The following is a 16,052-nucleotide window of genomic DNA, read 5'->3' on the forward strand; positions in this document are numbered from 1 at the left end:
AGAGGTTTCAGTGAGGTCAGAACTGAGTGGGAGTGTGGGGGGGGGAATACAGCGGCGCCTCGGTTTTCGAATGTGATCCTCTCCCGGAGCCCGTTCGAGCTCTGAAACGTTAAAAAACTGAGCAATCCACAGCCACCAGCTGGGCCTCAGGCTCCTGCCCTCAGCGGACGCCGCGGGGCAGGTTCGGCTTCTGAGGCGTGTTCGAAAACCGAAGCATTTCCTGCTGGGTTCACAGCGTTTGTAAATCGAAATGTTTGCCAACAGAGACGTTCGAAAACCGAGGTACCACTGTGATATAAGCAAGAGACTAACTCATGACCATATGCAAAAACTGAGAGGTGAGATTAATTAACCCTCTGTACTTCAGTGCGTGAAAAATAAATGTAAAATTTAATTTAGAAAGTTAGATAAACAAATGAACTGTGGTGCTTATACTACACACTATTCTGCAGCTGTCAGAAAATAGGAGACAGATCAAACATACCAGTTAAAGATGTCCAAGAGCAGAGGCCGCCGAATGATCCACGTGTGTGCAGTGCCCTCCACCCCCCTTCCTACGCTGCCACACACAGAATAGCCCTACATCTCTTCTCGGGGCTCCTAGCTACATCTTCAAACGAGTGTCATAGTTCTGAAAGGACACACCCAGTTGGGACTCCGGAGGAAACTGAGATGGGGAGGGGTGTCAAAAAGAAACTAAGTCTTCTCTGTAATGTTTTCATTTTTGCTAAGAGTCTATTCATGGAATTTAAAATGGATGGATTTAGCATTAAAAGTAGTGACAAAGACCAGCTCAGGGAGGCCTGGAATGTTCCAGGCTTGTATTCTCTTTTAGGTCATTTAAGATTTTTCAAGTCAAGCCTTGGGACCATCTGTTGCCTGATGACATTGAGGCGTGGGGAGCTGAGAGACAGGTCTCCACCTGGCGTCCCCATCTGGCTGCATGACCTTGGAAGGTCCCACCCCCTTTCCGGGCCTCAGGGTCTTCATCTGCCCAAAGGGAGTTGCGTTTCTGTGTTACGAGGGGTGTGGGAGGGTGAAGAGGGGCGTGAGGAGAACCCCATGAATATAGGGGATTATTCTCTAGGTCAGGGAGGCCTCCCCTCCACCTGTCAAGCCCACAGAAGCTCAAAGGCAGCCGAGGAGGATCTGAGACCACCCAGGAGAGCAAACAGCCCGTCCGTGGGACAGCAGCATGTGGTGAGCAGCTGGCCTGGACCGCTCGCAGGCCAGCCCGTGGGGCAGCCACCCGCTGCCTGGAGAAATGGATATGAGCTGGCTTCTTGCTGCTCCCAGCCCTGGTACAGCCACAGCCCTGTCACTTCTCCAAGTCCCCGTCATCACCCTCCCACCCTCAACACACACACACACACACACACACACACACACACACACACACACACACACACAGGACTCCACCACATTTGGCCCTTTTAGTCCCTATTATTATCCCCACAGCCGGAGAGGGCTTTCACAAAGTAAACCCAAACACGTCTCATGCTTGCTCAAAACCCTCCAGTAGATTCACACTGATCTGAAACCAAAATCCAACTCCCTTACCTTAGGCAACAAGGCCTGGCATGATCTGCCAGTCCCACACCCCACCTCCAGCATGGGGGTTAAGAGCCTGGCCTCAGAGAGAATCTGCCTTGGTTAGAACTCTGGCTTTTTCTAATTCATTCATTCATTCATTCAAAAATGTTTATTGAGCACTTACCAGTACCTAACAGGTACTGTTCTAGGCATTTGGGATACATCAGTAACAAATGGGATAAAGATCCCTGGCCTCATGAAGCTTCCTTTATAGCAGAGGGAGGTTAACAATAAATACAAGTGCCCTGCCTGGGTAGCTCAGCTGGTTAGAGCATTGACCCGATACACAAAGGTTGCAGGTTCAGTCCCTAGTCAGGGCACATACAAGAATCAACCAATGAATGCATAAATAAATGGAACAACAAATTGATGCTTCTCTCTCTCCAATAAAAACAAACAAATAAATAAATACAAGTAAATTATATAGCATGCAGGAAAGTGACAAATGTTATTAAAAAATGAAAAAGTAAAGCAGAGGAAGTTGACCAGGAGTGCTGGGAAGGGTGGAGGTTGCATTTTAAAATAGGGTGGTCAGGGTAAGTCTCACAGAGAAGGTGAAACTTAAGCAAAGACTTGTAGGAGGTAAGGGATGGAGACATGCAGACATGAGGGGAAAGTGCAGGCAGAGGGAGCAGCCAGTGCAAAGGCCCTGAGGTGGGACTGTACCTGGCACGTGTGAGAAACAGCAAGGAGGTGGGGAGAGAGGTGGGAGACGCCTCAGAGAGGTAGGGTGGTTCTTGTGGGGCCTTGTGGGACTCTGTGAGGAATTTGGCTTTTACTGAGTAAGATGGGAGCGTTGGAGGGTTTTGACCATAAGGGAGTGGGAGAGGCAGAACCAGGAAGGAGAGGAAGCCAAGCAGGGCTTACGGGTGTCTTGTGGGTGGCTGCTTCAGCCTGAGCCCACAGGGGAACTCTGGAGTGTAATTATACCCCAAAGTTATCCACCCACACCCCTGCCAGCAGCCCAGGCAAGGAAGGTGGGCTTTCAAGTCCCTGAAATAATGGGGTACAGCTTGTGGGGAGGGTTAGTCACCCAGGAGGCTCCAGAAGCCTGAGGGCAGTCCTCCCCAAGGAGAGAAGCCGGTGCTGGTCACCGAACACTTACCTAAGGGAGGCTCACAGAAGTAGTAAAAAGGGGTCCAAGGGGAATGTATGAAGCATTGTTCCTGGTGGCTCCAGTTCCCAAACACCAAAGCCCCAGCAGCCACAGTCCTTTTGGCCCAGGCTTGGGGTGGCTAAAGATGGGGGGCATACCCCAGTGTGACCAGGTAGAGTTTATCTGGTTAGAAAAGACTTATGGGCATCACTCTCACCCAGGACTGCAGAGGGACTCACTCTCTGCAATATCCTGGCCATGTGGCTGGCCAGCCTTACATATCTTCTGGGATGGGGAGCTACTTATCCTTAAGTTAGCTCTGTTCTCCTTTGGATACTCTGGATTGTAGAAAGTTCTGCTTTGTGTTGAGTCCACTCATTCAGTAAACATCGACTGAGCACCTGCTGTGTGTCAGGCACCATTCTAGGTTCTGGTGACACAGCAGCCAACAAGACAGACAAGGTCCCTGCCTTGAGGAGCTCCTGACTGGAGAGGGAGATGACTAGAGAGAAAAGATGGTGTGGTAAGTGCAGTGATGGGGAAGCCCAGGAAGCTGCAAAGGCCAGAGGGGACTCTTGACCTGTGGGAGGAGGTGACACCAGGCTGATAAATGGGAGATATGTAGTAGTTACACAGGTACAAAGATGTGGAAAAAATTAATCCAGGCTGATGGAGGAGTGTATGCAAAGTCCCCAATAATTCCACCAGTGCTCACCATCCCCGCTGCTACCCCCAGTTCAGCGATCATCCTATCTTACCTGGATGACTAGCAGTCTCCTCTTCGGTCTCCCACAGAGGGGCAATGAAGCTGGGGTATGTAGCCATTAACTCCTCTCTTTTCTTGGTTGAGGGCAACTCCTGTGGGCATTAACTCACCAAATTCCCCACTCAACCTCCAGCCATGAGCAGCGAGAAGCAGGAAGCGCAGGCATGTGCATCAGTTTCTGCAGGTGACCTCAAGGAAGGGCTTTGCCAATTTGGGCGAGGCGCCTACAACCCCTTCTACAGCCCCACATGTTCAGTGCCTCCTTCCCCTTTCTGACCCTATCTCCTACCTTCTCCCCCTTGCTCATTCAGTTCTACCTACACTGGCTTTGCTGTTTTTTCAACTTCCAGGGCATTCCCTCTGCCTGACATGCTCTCCCCACAGATATCCTCATGGCTCACTTCCTCTACCTCTCTGCTCAAATGACACCTCTTCAGAGAAGCCCTCCCTGACTACCTTACCTCAAATAGCTCCCACCCCATCATTTCCTCCCCTCCTTGCCCTGCTCTATTGTTCTCCAGAGAACTTATCATCACTTAATATGATATATTTACTTGTTCATATGTTTATTGTCTGTCTCTCCCACCAGACTGGAAGCTTCTGAGGGCAAGGACCATGTCCGGTTTTGTGCATGGCAGAATCCAAGGTAGTCAGTAAATATTTGTGAAATTGATGGTTCTGAAACAGAAGTGGTTCTGAAACAAGGGTCCTTCCAGGTCTGACTATCTGTCTTGGATATGACCTCCCCAACACTTCCAGTGGCAGGGGGACCCTTCTAACGGCTGGTCACAGCCAACAAGCTGCCAATTTGGTAGCCTCCCTCAACTCAACCTTTCCCCATCCAGGCCCATCTGGCAGGAGTCAGCGGTCAGCCTGGTCCAGCTCTCTATGAGCCCCGTGGTGGAGGAGACCCAGTTCTGGGGTCCAAGCCCCAGGGATGCCTGCTGAGCCCTGTTTCCTCTTTGGTAAATGTTCCCCCCTTCCTTCCCAGGGCTAGTGCCTGCGTTTCTGAACCAGAAGGTGTTTACACAAAACATCCTGGGTTTGGCGACAAATTCACCCTCAATGAGAAATCCTTAATGAATCTCCTTTTTCCCCACACCAAGCGGCTGCAGGGGAAACCAGCTCTGCCTCTGGCAATTGAAGGCAGCCAAAGGCCTGGCAAAGAGGAGGTGCCACTGAGACTTACAGGGCCACAGTTTCAAGGAGGACTTTTTTTTCAGGGTTCAGAGACAGCTGTGGTATGAAGATCAGAGAGCTTCTAGACCCACGATTGCTCTGGGCTTTCTGTGTGACAAGGCCTTGCCCTTCTCCCAGCCTCAGTCTTTAGCTGTGAGATGGGGCGGGAATAACCCACTCATAGAAAGGTTGTGAAAGTAAAGCCAGGGTGAGAAAGAGCTTGGTCACAGGGGTGAAAAGAGAGAATGAAAAGCTGGATTCAGGGAGGCAGGAGGCCAGAGTTCTAGTATCAGGTCTGCTGTTGACTTTATAAAGTCCTTGCTGCTCTCCGAGCCTTGGTTTTCCCAGCTGCAAGATGGTTTGGGCATGATCCCCAGGAAACCCTCTGGTCCTAAAGGGCAGCTGCTCTTACCTGCCTGCCCCTTCTTGGAGGTCCTTCTGGATCCGATGGCCCACACCGATTTGCTCTCCAGCGCTTACAGGACTTCACTGCTCACTGCTCATGGTTTTCCAGCCACTTCCTCGGGTCTCGTTCAACTCCTCCGGACATTGGGCCGAACACCGGGTCTCAATAAACACTGGCAAACGGAATTGAAAAATGATTCCTGCCTTTCCTGATCCTGCAGAAAGACGATGAGAGATACTTTTACTCACCCCTGTTTTATGAATTAGGAACTTAAGGTGTCAGAAGTTACATATAAGTCACACTGCCCCACGGGCTTCCTTGGTGTTTCTCAAACAGGGAAAAAATGATTTATTTCTGCAGCTCTTTCATATCTATTTTGTTGGTCATTAATTGTTGGCTTTTCCCACTAGGATGAAGTTTCATGAAGGCAGGGACTTTGTCTTGTTCACTCTGCATTCTCAGCTCCTAAAACTGCCTGACACAGCGGGTGCTTAAGAACCACGCGAAGAGAGGAAGGGAGAAGGGGCCGCGCTGAGGTCTGTTCTCTCGGGGCCTGCAGGGGGCGCTCCAGCCCCGCCCCCAAAGATCGACCTTGACTCGCGTTCAGCTGACGCGCGTGCGCTGGAGCTTGCGCGCCGCCGTTCCTCTTTTAATTGAGCATGCGCGCCGGAAGCCCTGTCAGAGCAGCGCGTGCGCAGGCGGAGCCGCTGCGGAGCCCGAGCGGGAGCCGGACTCGAGCCGGAGCGGAGGCGCAGCGGGCGGGCACCATGCTGTCGCCCGAGGCGGAGCGGGTGCTGCAGTACCTGGTGGAGGTGGAGGAGCTCGCCGAGGCGGTGCTGTCGGACAAGCGGCAGGTAGGAGGCGCGTCCGCCGCGCAGGGGCTCGGGTTCAGCGCTTGGGGCCTAGCGGCGAGCGCCGTAGGGAAGTGCGCGGGGCCCGGAATCCGGCTCCAGCACCGGCTGCCCTGAGTTTACCCGGACGGGTGGTCTGTCGGCTGTGACGACAAACGACAGATTGAGGTCATGTCGGCACCGCGCCGCGCCTCACCCGTTTATACAGCACGTACGTGTTAGGGGAGCCTCCGCCCGCTCCGTGCCAGCCATCCTCTCTCCATCCTTCCTTTGCCCTTTACCGTGCCCTCCAGATCCCGAACCATTACCCCTTTGGGCAGTTTACCAGACCCCCTTTTTCAAAAGGCAGCTCCTGGGGCCCCTAGTTGACCTGGGCTGCACTGCCCTAGTCAAGGCCCTGAGGGGAGAAGAGGAACAGAAAAGAGGTCTGAGAGGTCTGACTGTTAAGGGGGGGACGTGGGAGGAACGTGGGACCCCGGGCTTGGCCGGCCTTGCAGACCTGAACTGGGAGCTCGGGTCTGGTTCTAATCAAGGTGCCAGGTGTTTGAAGGGAGCTGGGGGCGGAGGAGAGCGAAGGATGAGGTAATTGGATTTAGGTTTTAAAAGGATTCCTCTGGCTCCTCTGTAGAGCACAGTAAAAATAGGAAGGCAAGCTGCCAGTCCAGGAGAGGGATGGGATTGGACCAGGGTGGTGGTGATGGAAACAGCAGATGGGTCAGGAATATATTTTGGAGGTGGGTTTAGTAGTTTTGTGTGTGTGTTTTTTTAAGAACTGTATATTTTGACAGTTTTCAGACAGTGGCAGTAAAGATTTCGTTTTAATAAAATCAATATGATCTCATCACTTTCCAGTTGGTGAAAGTCATTGGAAGTGTCTTAAGTGAAAGAGTAAAAACTAGCAATGGACCAGTCTTGATGTCGCCTCCTCTTTATGTCCTTGGTTATAGGGGTCTCTCCATCTCCAGCTAGTCTTTAGTTGGTTATTCAGGATGATTTTTGTATATTTTAGTTGTAATTCCAGTTTGGGGTCCTGGGAGAGTATCAGTGTAGCTTCTACTCAGTCCTCTGCCATCCGGCTTAGTAGGTCTTGGTGATGGTTACATATAGGGGTGAGGGATAGGAGGGGCCAAGAATGCTTCTGGACTCATTTTCACTTAGAATGATTGGGTGGTTGGTTGGTTGGTTGGTTGGTTGTTTACTGACAAGGGGAAGACCCTTTCAAACATTGTATCGGTGTGCTGAGTGATGATAATAATAGCGGTTAAAGTTTGTGAGTACCTACTGTGTGTCAGGTATTGTGCTGATAATGCATTTCATTCCTGGCTCAATAACCTGTGAGGTAGGTACTATTCATATCTCCATTTTTCAGAGAGGTAAATTGGAAGGTGAAATTGCACCGTTCATAGCATACGGCCAGATTCAAACTTGGTTATCCTGGTTCCAGAGCCAGTGCTCTAAAGCAGCATATTGTACCCGCCCCCCCTCACTTCTTTAGTAGCTGTTGTGTTGTTACCACCATCTCAGTTCCCCACACCTTCTGTTCCAGTCCAGTGTTGTTGGGCTTCTCATGATACTAGGTCAGAATCAGCTGGAGGAGCTTGCCCATGATGAGGTTTCCACTCCTGAGTGATTCTGAAATGCCTTAAAGCTTGAGAATTAGTGCTCAAGTATATAATAAAAAATTATCTGTTTAGTTAACATTTTCTTTTTTTTTCTTTTTTAAATATATATCTTTATTGATATCAGAGAGAGGAAGGGAGAGAGAGATAGAACATCAATGATAAGAGAGTCATTGATCAAGCCCGCAACCCGGGCATGTGCCGACTGGGAATCAAACCCCGATCGCCTGGATCCTAGGTCGACGCTCAACCGCTGAGCCAAGCCCGGCCAGACTAGTTAACATTTTCTTAGCACCTTTTCTAGGGGGAAAACACCTGCACAATACATGGTCTTTAAGGACCTGGAAGCTGAGTGGGGGAAGAAATACATTCACAAATCAGTCCATTTTAGACAGGACACTGGAAGTAACCCAGGAATGATGCCTTGTTGTCTCTGTTAAGTTTTAATAGAGAGGTGGGTCTGTTGGGAGGTGACAGGCTGGGACAAGAAGTAGCTAATTTCCCTCCTGCCCCTGTGCTTTTCAGATTGTGGATCTGGACACCAAAAGGAATCAGAACCGAGAGGGCCTGAGGGCCCTACAGAAAGATCTCAACCTTTCTGGTGAGTCAAGACTTCCTCACTACAGCCCAGGAGGCCTGTTCAATTTTCCTTCTAAGGCCTTTACCCTGTCCCTGATAGAGACCAGGCAGGCTACAGGTATGTGACACAGCCCGTGGAGATAGGGGAGGAAATTTCACAGGTCTGACACAAACTGTGGCTCAGGGTTTCAGCTGCTCAACTCCATGACAGACCATTAGGTGCTGGCTTATCAATGATGGCACTGGTAAAGTGTGGGTGGGTGTGTAGTGTAAACAGTGCAGTTCCTGCCCTTGTGTTCTACAAATGAGCAGAACAACATAAATACGTAATTGAAAATTGTGAGAAAGCTGTAAAAGGGACTGGGCGTGGGATAGGTGTTGGAGGATGGGATGGGGGCTCTTAGAAGCCAAGTGGTTGTAACAGAATAAGCAAGTGGGGAAGGGGAAGTGATGAGGCTAGACAGATGGACAGAGGCTAGGACATAATGAAGGGAAGAAGTTTGAGTTTAAAGTGCAGTGGAAGATCTAAAACCTTCCAGTTGCTTTTCATCTCACCAGAGTAAAATCCAGAGTCCCACAAGACCCCATATAATTCAGATCTCCTTACACTCTCCAGCATCATTTCTATTTCCCTCCTCGCTCATTGACTCTATCCTTCCTGGTCTCCTTGCTGTTCCTAACACCCCAAGCAGAATTACTGATTTTTGCTGTAGGGCTCACGCCCTCACTTTCTTCAGGTCTCTGTCCAGATGTCACACAGTGAGGCCTTTTCAGACCACCAGGTATAAATAACAAGTCTCTCCCTACTCTGGCATTCCCCATCCCCCTTACCCTGCTTTATTTTTCTCTATAGTACTTAGACCTGGCAGGGCCTTTGCTTGTTTATTCCCCCTCCTCCACTATAACAAGCTCTATGAGTGCAGAACTTTGTCTTGTTCTGCAGTTTTTCAGCATCTAAAACAATGCCTAGTGGATAGGAGGTGCTCAAAAATATTTGTTGAAGGAATTACCATTTTCCATTTCAGAAGATGTGATGGTTTGCTTCGGGAACATGTTTATCAAGATGCCTCACCCTCAGACAAAGGAAATGATTGAGAAAGGTAAGGCCTCCTGGGCATGGGTCAGGGACACAGCTGCCTCCCTCACCAGCCTCGGTCTTAACAGACCTTTGTTAGGCTTTGGGCAGCTTGATGAGAGGCAGCTGTGTTAAAGGATTTAGACTTATGTGGGTTTCAATCCCTGCTCTGCCACTATGAGTTATTTCATCATCTCTAAAGGGGAGTGGGTGCATCTCTATAGCACAGTTGTTTTGAAGTTAAGAAAAAACAGTATATGTGCCCAGCATAATGCTTATCAATGTGGAACAAGGTGGACCACAGATAACAGAAAATTCAACAAATTGAGGTTTAAGATTTGGTTCTGTTTTTCTCATGTAAGAAGTTGGCGGAGTGAGCCATCCAGGACTGGCACTGCTGCTCAGCAATGTCACCTTAGCATATTCTCTTGGCTGTTGTGTCATCATTGCAGGTCTCAGGCTGGAGGAAAGGCAAAGGGCTTTCTCCATATATGGCCTAGCTTCTATTTTGGAAATTGGATGTCCTCCTCAGGGACTTCTGCTGGCATCTCTGTGGCCAGAACTAAGTCATATAGCCCCCATGGCTGCAGGGGAGCCTGGCGTAGTAAGCTTTTATTTTCACATCCCCTACGAGAAAGACTGGGTTGAAAATGGGGGTTTGGGGAGAGTGAACCTGAGGGTCTGCCATAGCCTGGGTGCTCAACAGATGTTTCTCAAATGTGCATGACCACAGTCTCCAAAGCTCTTTGGAGATACATCATAAAGGCAAAAGGCCGGGCTACAAATGGGTCCTTGGCTGGGAAAAGGGCAGGTTACACATATTTTTTCTTTTCTACCCTTGAAAATGTATGGGTCAAGAGAATCAGCAAGGTTGCCTCTGTCCCTGAAGACAGGATATCTCTATCCCTGTTGAAATCAAAATTCTAGCAGAGGAAACTAGACTAGCTTGGAAGAGTAGTTTTCCAGTTTTGTTGAAAAACATACACTAATGTTATTATAAATTGAGTTATTGTACTTGGGTGGTAGGCTGGAGGCTGCTTTCAGAGGGGGTCACTTGCCTGGGTTCAGGATCAGCTCTCTTCGCTCATAAATGTGGTCATGTCACTGGACCTAGAGGGGCTCTGGGACATCATTATCTATGGTTTACAGAGATTGACAGGCTAAACAAGCTTGTAAGAGACTGGGGTTACTCATTTACATTGAGCCACCCATTTTAAAACATTTAGTAGTACCATTGCCCAGGCCAGAGGCTCAGCTGGTCAGGGGCATCTCATCAGAAGGAATGAAAGTCTGTGGGGAAGACAAACTAGCTAGAATGTCCCTTGTGAGCAGGTGAAAACAGAGCAGGTGGAGTGGATTGGGTGACATCAGTCAGATGCACCATCTAAAGTTGAGCTTTGTAGCTTCCACTTATGTGCAGTTTGCTTTTAGGTGCAGTCTGTTAAGGTAAGATAACCTTTTCTACTCACTGAGGCTAATTAGGTTAAGCTTGAGCATTCAGCTTGCCTATTGATTGTTTAGGATATTTAGGTCACATGTTACCACAATCATGCTTTTCTAAAAACTCCTTAATGGAGTTGGGTTTATAAATTCCTTACCACCCATTTTCTAATCATCATAGTGTAGGTTGGTTGTAGGTTCTTCATTTTATTCTTTCAGTTGAATTTTCTCTAATTTCACTGCGGGAGGGTGACCTAAAATCCTGATGTTGCCTTCCCTGTGCACTGACCAGCCCAAGGTACTTTGCATAATGAAAACAGCTCAGGAGACTGAAAGTCAGGGGACTTGTCAGCTGAACCTGGGCTCACTCAGTGGTTGTGGGCAGGTCATGTTGCTTCTCTAGCCTTTGGTTCCTTCCTCAATTGGTCTCTGAAGTCCTCTATTCCTTCCTGAGTACTAATAGCCCTGCTCTCAAAGGGGCTAGGGAGAGGCTGGTGTCCCTGGCTCCCTTTGGGTCATTCTGTTTGTAGCATAGCCTCACCCTGCTTGCCCACCTCATTTTTCAGATCAGGATCATCTGGATAAAGAAATAGAGAAACTCCGGAAACAACTTAAAGTGAAGGTCAACCGCCTCTTTGAGGCCCAAGGTATTAGCCTGGGGGGATGGGGAAGCAGGAAACCAGGAGGGGACAGAACCATCAACATGGACTTAGGGGGCAGGGTTGGGAAGCCCCTCTCAGGTGGGCAATGGCCTGTACAGCATGTGAGTGGCACTGAAGCTGTGGGCAGTGGTTGTCTCTAGTCCTCAGGTAGAATGGACAAGGAAGTTTGGGGGTCTTCTTCCTATCACAAGTTCTTTTCCAGGCTCTAGGAATGGCCTGGGGTATCTTATATTTTATTGCAGGGCATGGTGTGGGGATCAGGGTAGCTCTGACTCAGAAGCTGAATTTCTAGTAAACCTAACCACTCCAGACCCGTCACAGGTGTGACAGAAATTTGGAGTTTTCTGGGCAGCAGAGTTATGATTCTGCAGGTGCTTGGTGACTCAGTAGCGGGTGTCAATGTTCATTGTTCAGTACATTGCAGACTTGAGGCCCTTCCCTGTCAGACCTCAAAGCCAAGTGTTGGCAGCATGAATGCAGAGTAAGCTCCTTTCCCAGGCCTGACTCCAGGGCCAATAGGTTGGACAGCAGGAGGTCTGAACACCCTGATGGATTGTCTTCTCCCCCTAGGCAAACCGGAGCTGAAGGGTTTTAACCTGACCCCCCTCAACCAGGATGAACTTAAAGCTCTCAAGGTCATCTTGAAAGGATGAAAAAAATTCGAGAACCAAGATAGGGGGCTTAAGACCAGCATCCCCCCTTGGATCGTGTAGGACCCACAACTCTCCAACCCTGGCACCTGCAAGGACAGGATCTACTCTGCAAGGTCATAGGCACCAACAATCTGGCCATGGCTCCTGTATGCAGCCTCTTTATCTGTAGCACTTGACTGCTCTGTGACAGCAGGAGGGAACCCTCAGCCTGCCAGTGTCTGCCAGGCCTGACCACTGGGGCTGAATGGACACAAGACCTATTGAAAGGCCTAGCAGCCATCAGTGGGTGGGTGGGGGCAGCGCCTGTGCGGGTATGAGAATGACTGCAACAGACACTTAACAGTGGCCTGCTGTTTAAGTGGGCCCTGGGCGGGGAAGAAGGGAGAGGGGAAGAGTGGGAGCTTCATTCCAGCATTCCTCTCGGAAAGGGAGCCGGCATTTTCAAGCAGCTTGTGTAACAATTGGAATAAAGCAGGAGGCTCACAGGTGGTTCTGAATGGAGGACAGTCTTGGTGCTTTGTGGTCCACCACAACTATCTGTGGAGCAGACATACCATTTCTCCCCACTGGCTCCATTTTGGCCTGTTTTTCCTGCTTGCTCCCAGACAGCCCAGAGTGGGTGCTGCTTATCAACCCCCCGCAGCTGCTCTTTCCTCAGGAAGGCCTTGCAGAGTCCTGCACCAGAGATGGGTGAGGGAGACCGCCTTACATGCTGCGTGCATTCAGGACGCCCCCCCACCCTCTGAAAGCGGGGCCAGGGCAGCGCTGCTCTCCGAGTTCCCCTGCCTTCAGTGGTCTTGGGTCCTAATGTGAATGTGCTGTGAGGGCATCACGGTGTCCTTCCTGTTCATTGAGGGCTCAATAAAGGCTACCTAAATGAATAGGTTCTAGTTTGTACTTCATTCGGTCTTTAGTTGAGGGCACGCCGCTCCCTTTAGGATACCACTGATGAAGGGGCAGCGGTGCTTCCTTGAAGTGACAGCAGGATTAGACAGGCAGTAACGACAAATGGCAAAATGGAGAGAGCACACTGCCGTTTCCCTTGCTCCATTCAGCTCCTGCCAATAGTCCTATGGGCACACAGGCTGGTATGACCAGATCATACGTTTTCTTCAAGAGGAGCTAGCAATTTGGATTTTAAGTAGAATTTCCTGTCTTTTAAATATTGCTGACTAATGCAGAAAAATTTTAAAAGCTTTGGTATTGACCAAACAAAATACCTTACATAAGTCAAATCTGGCCCAGAACTACTATTTTGCATCCTCATGAGTTTTTTTAGTAGAAATTTCTGTGTTTTTTCTGTAGGGCCCAAAGAGTAGGTAGATGGAATCAGAAACTAAATGAGAGAAAAAAAAAAGGAACTGAATGTCTGCAGTAGATTAAAGGAATTGGCCCAGAACTACTATTTTGCATCCTCTTGAGTTTTTTTAGTAGACATTTCTGTTTTTTCCGCAAGGGCCCAAAGAATAGGTAGATGAAATTGGAAACTAAATGAAAAAAAAAACACAACTAAATGTCCGCAGTAGATGAAAGGAATTGATAGCTCCAGGTATTGGGATACCACACAGCTATAATTGAGAATAAGGAAGCTCTTTCCTTAGTTTTCTTTTCCATCTTGCCAGATGGCTGGCAAAAAAACTGAGAAGCCAGATACTAAGGAGAAGAAACCTGAAGCCAAGAAGGCTGATGCTGGTGGCAAGGCTAAGAAGGGTAACCTCAAGGCCAAGACGCCTAAGAAGGGGAAGCCCCACTGTAGCCGAAGTCTTGTCAGAAGAATTGGTGGATATTCCCGGTCAGCTATGTATCCCAAAAGGCCATGCACAAGAGGAAATATTCAGCAGCTAAATCCAGGATTGAAAAGAAAAAAAGTTTTTGCTACTGTCACAAAACCAGTTGATGGCAACAAGAATGGTGGTACCTGAGTGGTTAAACTTCACAAAACACCTAGATGTTATCCTACTAAAGATGTGCTTCGAAAGCTGTTGAGCCAGGGTAAGAAACCCTTCAGTCAGCATGTGAGAAAACGGGGCCAGCATCACTCCCGCAACCATTCTGATCGCCCTCACTGGGCGCCATGGAGGCAAAAGGGTGGTTTTCCTAAAGCAGCTGAGCAGTGGTTTCCTACTAGTGACTGGACCTCTGTCCGTTAATTCAGTTCCTCTGCATAGAACACACCAGAAATTTGTCATCGCCACCAAAGTTGATTATCAGTGGTGTGAAAATCCCCAAACATCTCACTGATGCTTCAAGAAGCAGCAGCTGCGTCAGCCCAGACACCAGGAGGGTGAGATCTTTGACACAGAGAAAGAGAAATACAAGATTACAGAGCAGGGCAAGATTGATCGGAAAGCCAGGGACTCGCAAATTCTGTCAAAAATCAAAGCACTTCCTCAGCTCCAGGGCTCCCTCCGCTGTTTGCTCTCACCAATGGGCTTTGTCTTCACAAACTGGTGTTCTACATTTCTTATGAAGAACCTGATTAAACAACTGATCTGTTAAAAAAATAAACTTACAAAAAGGAAGAAGGAAGCTCTTTGAGCACTGATTTGGAACAAGCTCCAAGATTAAGTGAGAAAAGAAAAGAGCAGGACAGGTGTCTAATAAGCTGGTGATTTGTATGCAGTCACCAATTATGTGGTTCCCTCAAAGCAGAAACTGCGTGTTTGGGTGGAAGGGAAGAACATGTTGCTGTTACATTGCATATTTGTAAATACAAACTTAAAACGTAGGGAGTAGCAGTGTTTACTTTGGTAGATACTATCTGTATGACTGCCTTGCTCACAATCTCTCTGTCTGAACACTGTCCCTTCGTGTCTGGCAGGGTAGATACTAGGCCAGAAAAGAGCCAGTTGGTTTCTGCTCGAAAGGTGGAACCTCTGCCTGGGGCTGTCTGGGCTGCCTCAGTTACAGGGATGGAAGGAAGTCTGCACTCTGGAGGCAGGAGGCCCAGAATGGCCGGCTTCTGGCCTTCCCAAAGCTAACTGGTTCACTTCTTGGATTCGGCAGTATTTTTCTTCCAAAAGCCCTTCCCTTCCCCAAGTAGTCAGATTCTGTTATTTGCAGCCAAAAGAACTCTCTGGAAGCATGGGGAGTGATAGAGGGAGCTGCCCGGGGTCCCAGGATGGTTCCTTCATGGAGCAGTTAGCCACAAGCCCACTTGTAACTCCTATTAAACCAAGAGAAGGCGTAGAAATGTGGAAAATGCAGAAATTTTTACTTGCACCCAACTCCTTAAGCCATTTCCTGGCCTACCAGCCCAAGGCATTCTGGTTTAAAAAACTCAGCACCCAACCTCAAGCGGGAAGGCCCAGAGAGGCACCTATGTCACTCAGATAACTTAGATCTAAGGGCAGCTTTGCAGGGACCCCTACTAAGCAGCTCTGCCTTCCTGATCCTTACCATACCCATCTGAGAAATGGGGATGCTCTGGCCTGCTGGCTTTCAGATGGTCAGGGGAGCTCCATTGGTTCCCCTGACATGTAAGGTCAGGGTATTACAAGGAGGAGAAGATGTACAGGGTTCAGTCCTCCAGACCTCCAACAAACACAATCTAGTAACTGCTTGCTTTGCAAGCACAGCTTAAGACAAGTTCCCTAGGCCGTGAATTCTTGCCCTTGGAGAACTCTTTCAGCACTAACCTGAGAGACATCAAAGGGTCAAAGTTAGGAGGACGAGGCTGCAGCCGACAGCATTCTCTGAGCCAATCCTAGTGCCCAGTAACTTCGAGGAAGGCCTGTGCGCATTTATTAGATGTGATCTCTCTGGGATAGCAGAACTTGATGAGTTTTTACTCTTTGGGCCTGTTAGCCAAGTCAGTCTGTCAAGGTTAAAACCCATCCAGTCCAGTGGATTGGCTTCTGGTGCAAAGACACCCAGGGGTGGGGAATCCAGGGGGCCCAGCCCAAGCAGCAAGCAGCAGCTGTGGCCCAGCCAGAGGGAGGGAGGTGCATGCTCTGAGGTGCTGCTGTGCTGGAAATGGAGTGGGGAGAGGACTGGCTGGCATGGTACCTCCCAGGGTCGCTTTCCTCCCAGCGGCTGGGTATTAGCTGGAAGCTTTCTTCTGGCCTTGCAGGGAGCGGAACAGCTGCCTCAGCTGTTTTTTTCTATCATTGATGCAACCTGGAAGGGAAGCG

At 49.1% G+C, this 16,052-nt stretch overlaps 2 protein-coding genes and 1 pseudogene across 3 annotated transcripts in view; 2 read left to right on the forward strand and 1 right to left on the reverse strand.

Annotated features, from left to right (window-relative positions):
• Positions 1-5,774: 5,774 nt before the first annotated feature.
• On the forward strand, positions 5,775-12,800 carry PDRG1 (p53 and DNA damage regulated 1). The gene is made up of 5 exons (XM_016200622.2): positions 5,775-5,894; positions 8,036-8,111; positions 9,115-9,189; positions 11,171-11,251; positions 11,837-12,800. Exons 1-5 carry the CDS (start codon positions 5,808-5,810, stop codon positions 11,917-11,919), a joined length of 402 nt encoding a protein of 133 aa, XP_016056108.1. The 5' UTR covers positions 5,775-5,807; the 3' UTR covers positions 11,920-12,800.
• Positions 12,801-12,901: 101 nt separating this feature from the next.
• LOC107527780 (large ribosomal subunit protein eL6 pseudogene) lies at positions 12,902-15,857 on the forward strand (annotated as a pseudogene).
• Positions 15,177-16,052, reverse strand: part of TTLL9 (tubulin tyrosine ligase like 9) — a 35,452-nt gene continuing 34,576 nt past the window's right edge. For both annotated transcript variants that reach the window (XM_087818810.1, XM_016200621.2), the window contains exon 14: positions 15,177-16,038. In XM_087818810.1, the coding sequence (XP_087674936.1) occupies positions 15,962-16,038 (77 nt within the window). In that variant the 3' untranslated portion in view covers positions 15,177-15,961. The remainder of the gene's footprint in view (positions 16,039-16,052) is intronic.

The sequence above is a fragment of the Miniopterus natalensis genome, chromosome 7, assembly GCF_054644295.1.
Source record: "Miniopterus natalensis isolate mMinNat1 chromosome 7, mMinNat1.hap1, whole genome shotgun sequence".
Taxonomy (NCBI): domain Eukaryota; kingdom Metazoa; phylum Chordata; class Mammalia; order Chiroptera; family Miniopteridae; genus Miniopterus; species Miniopterus natalensis.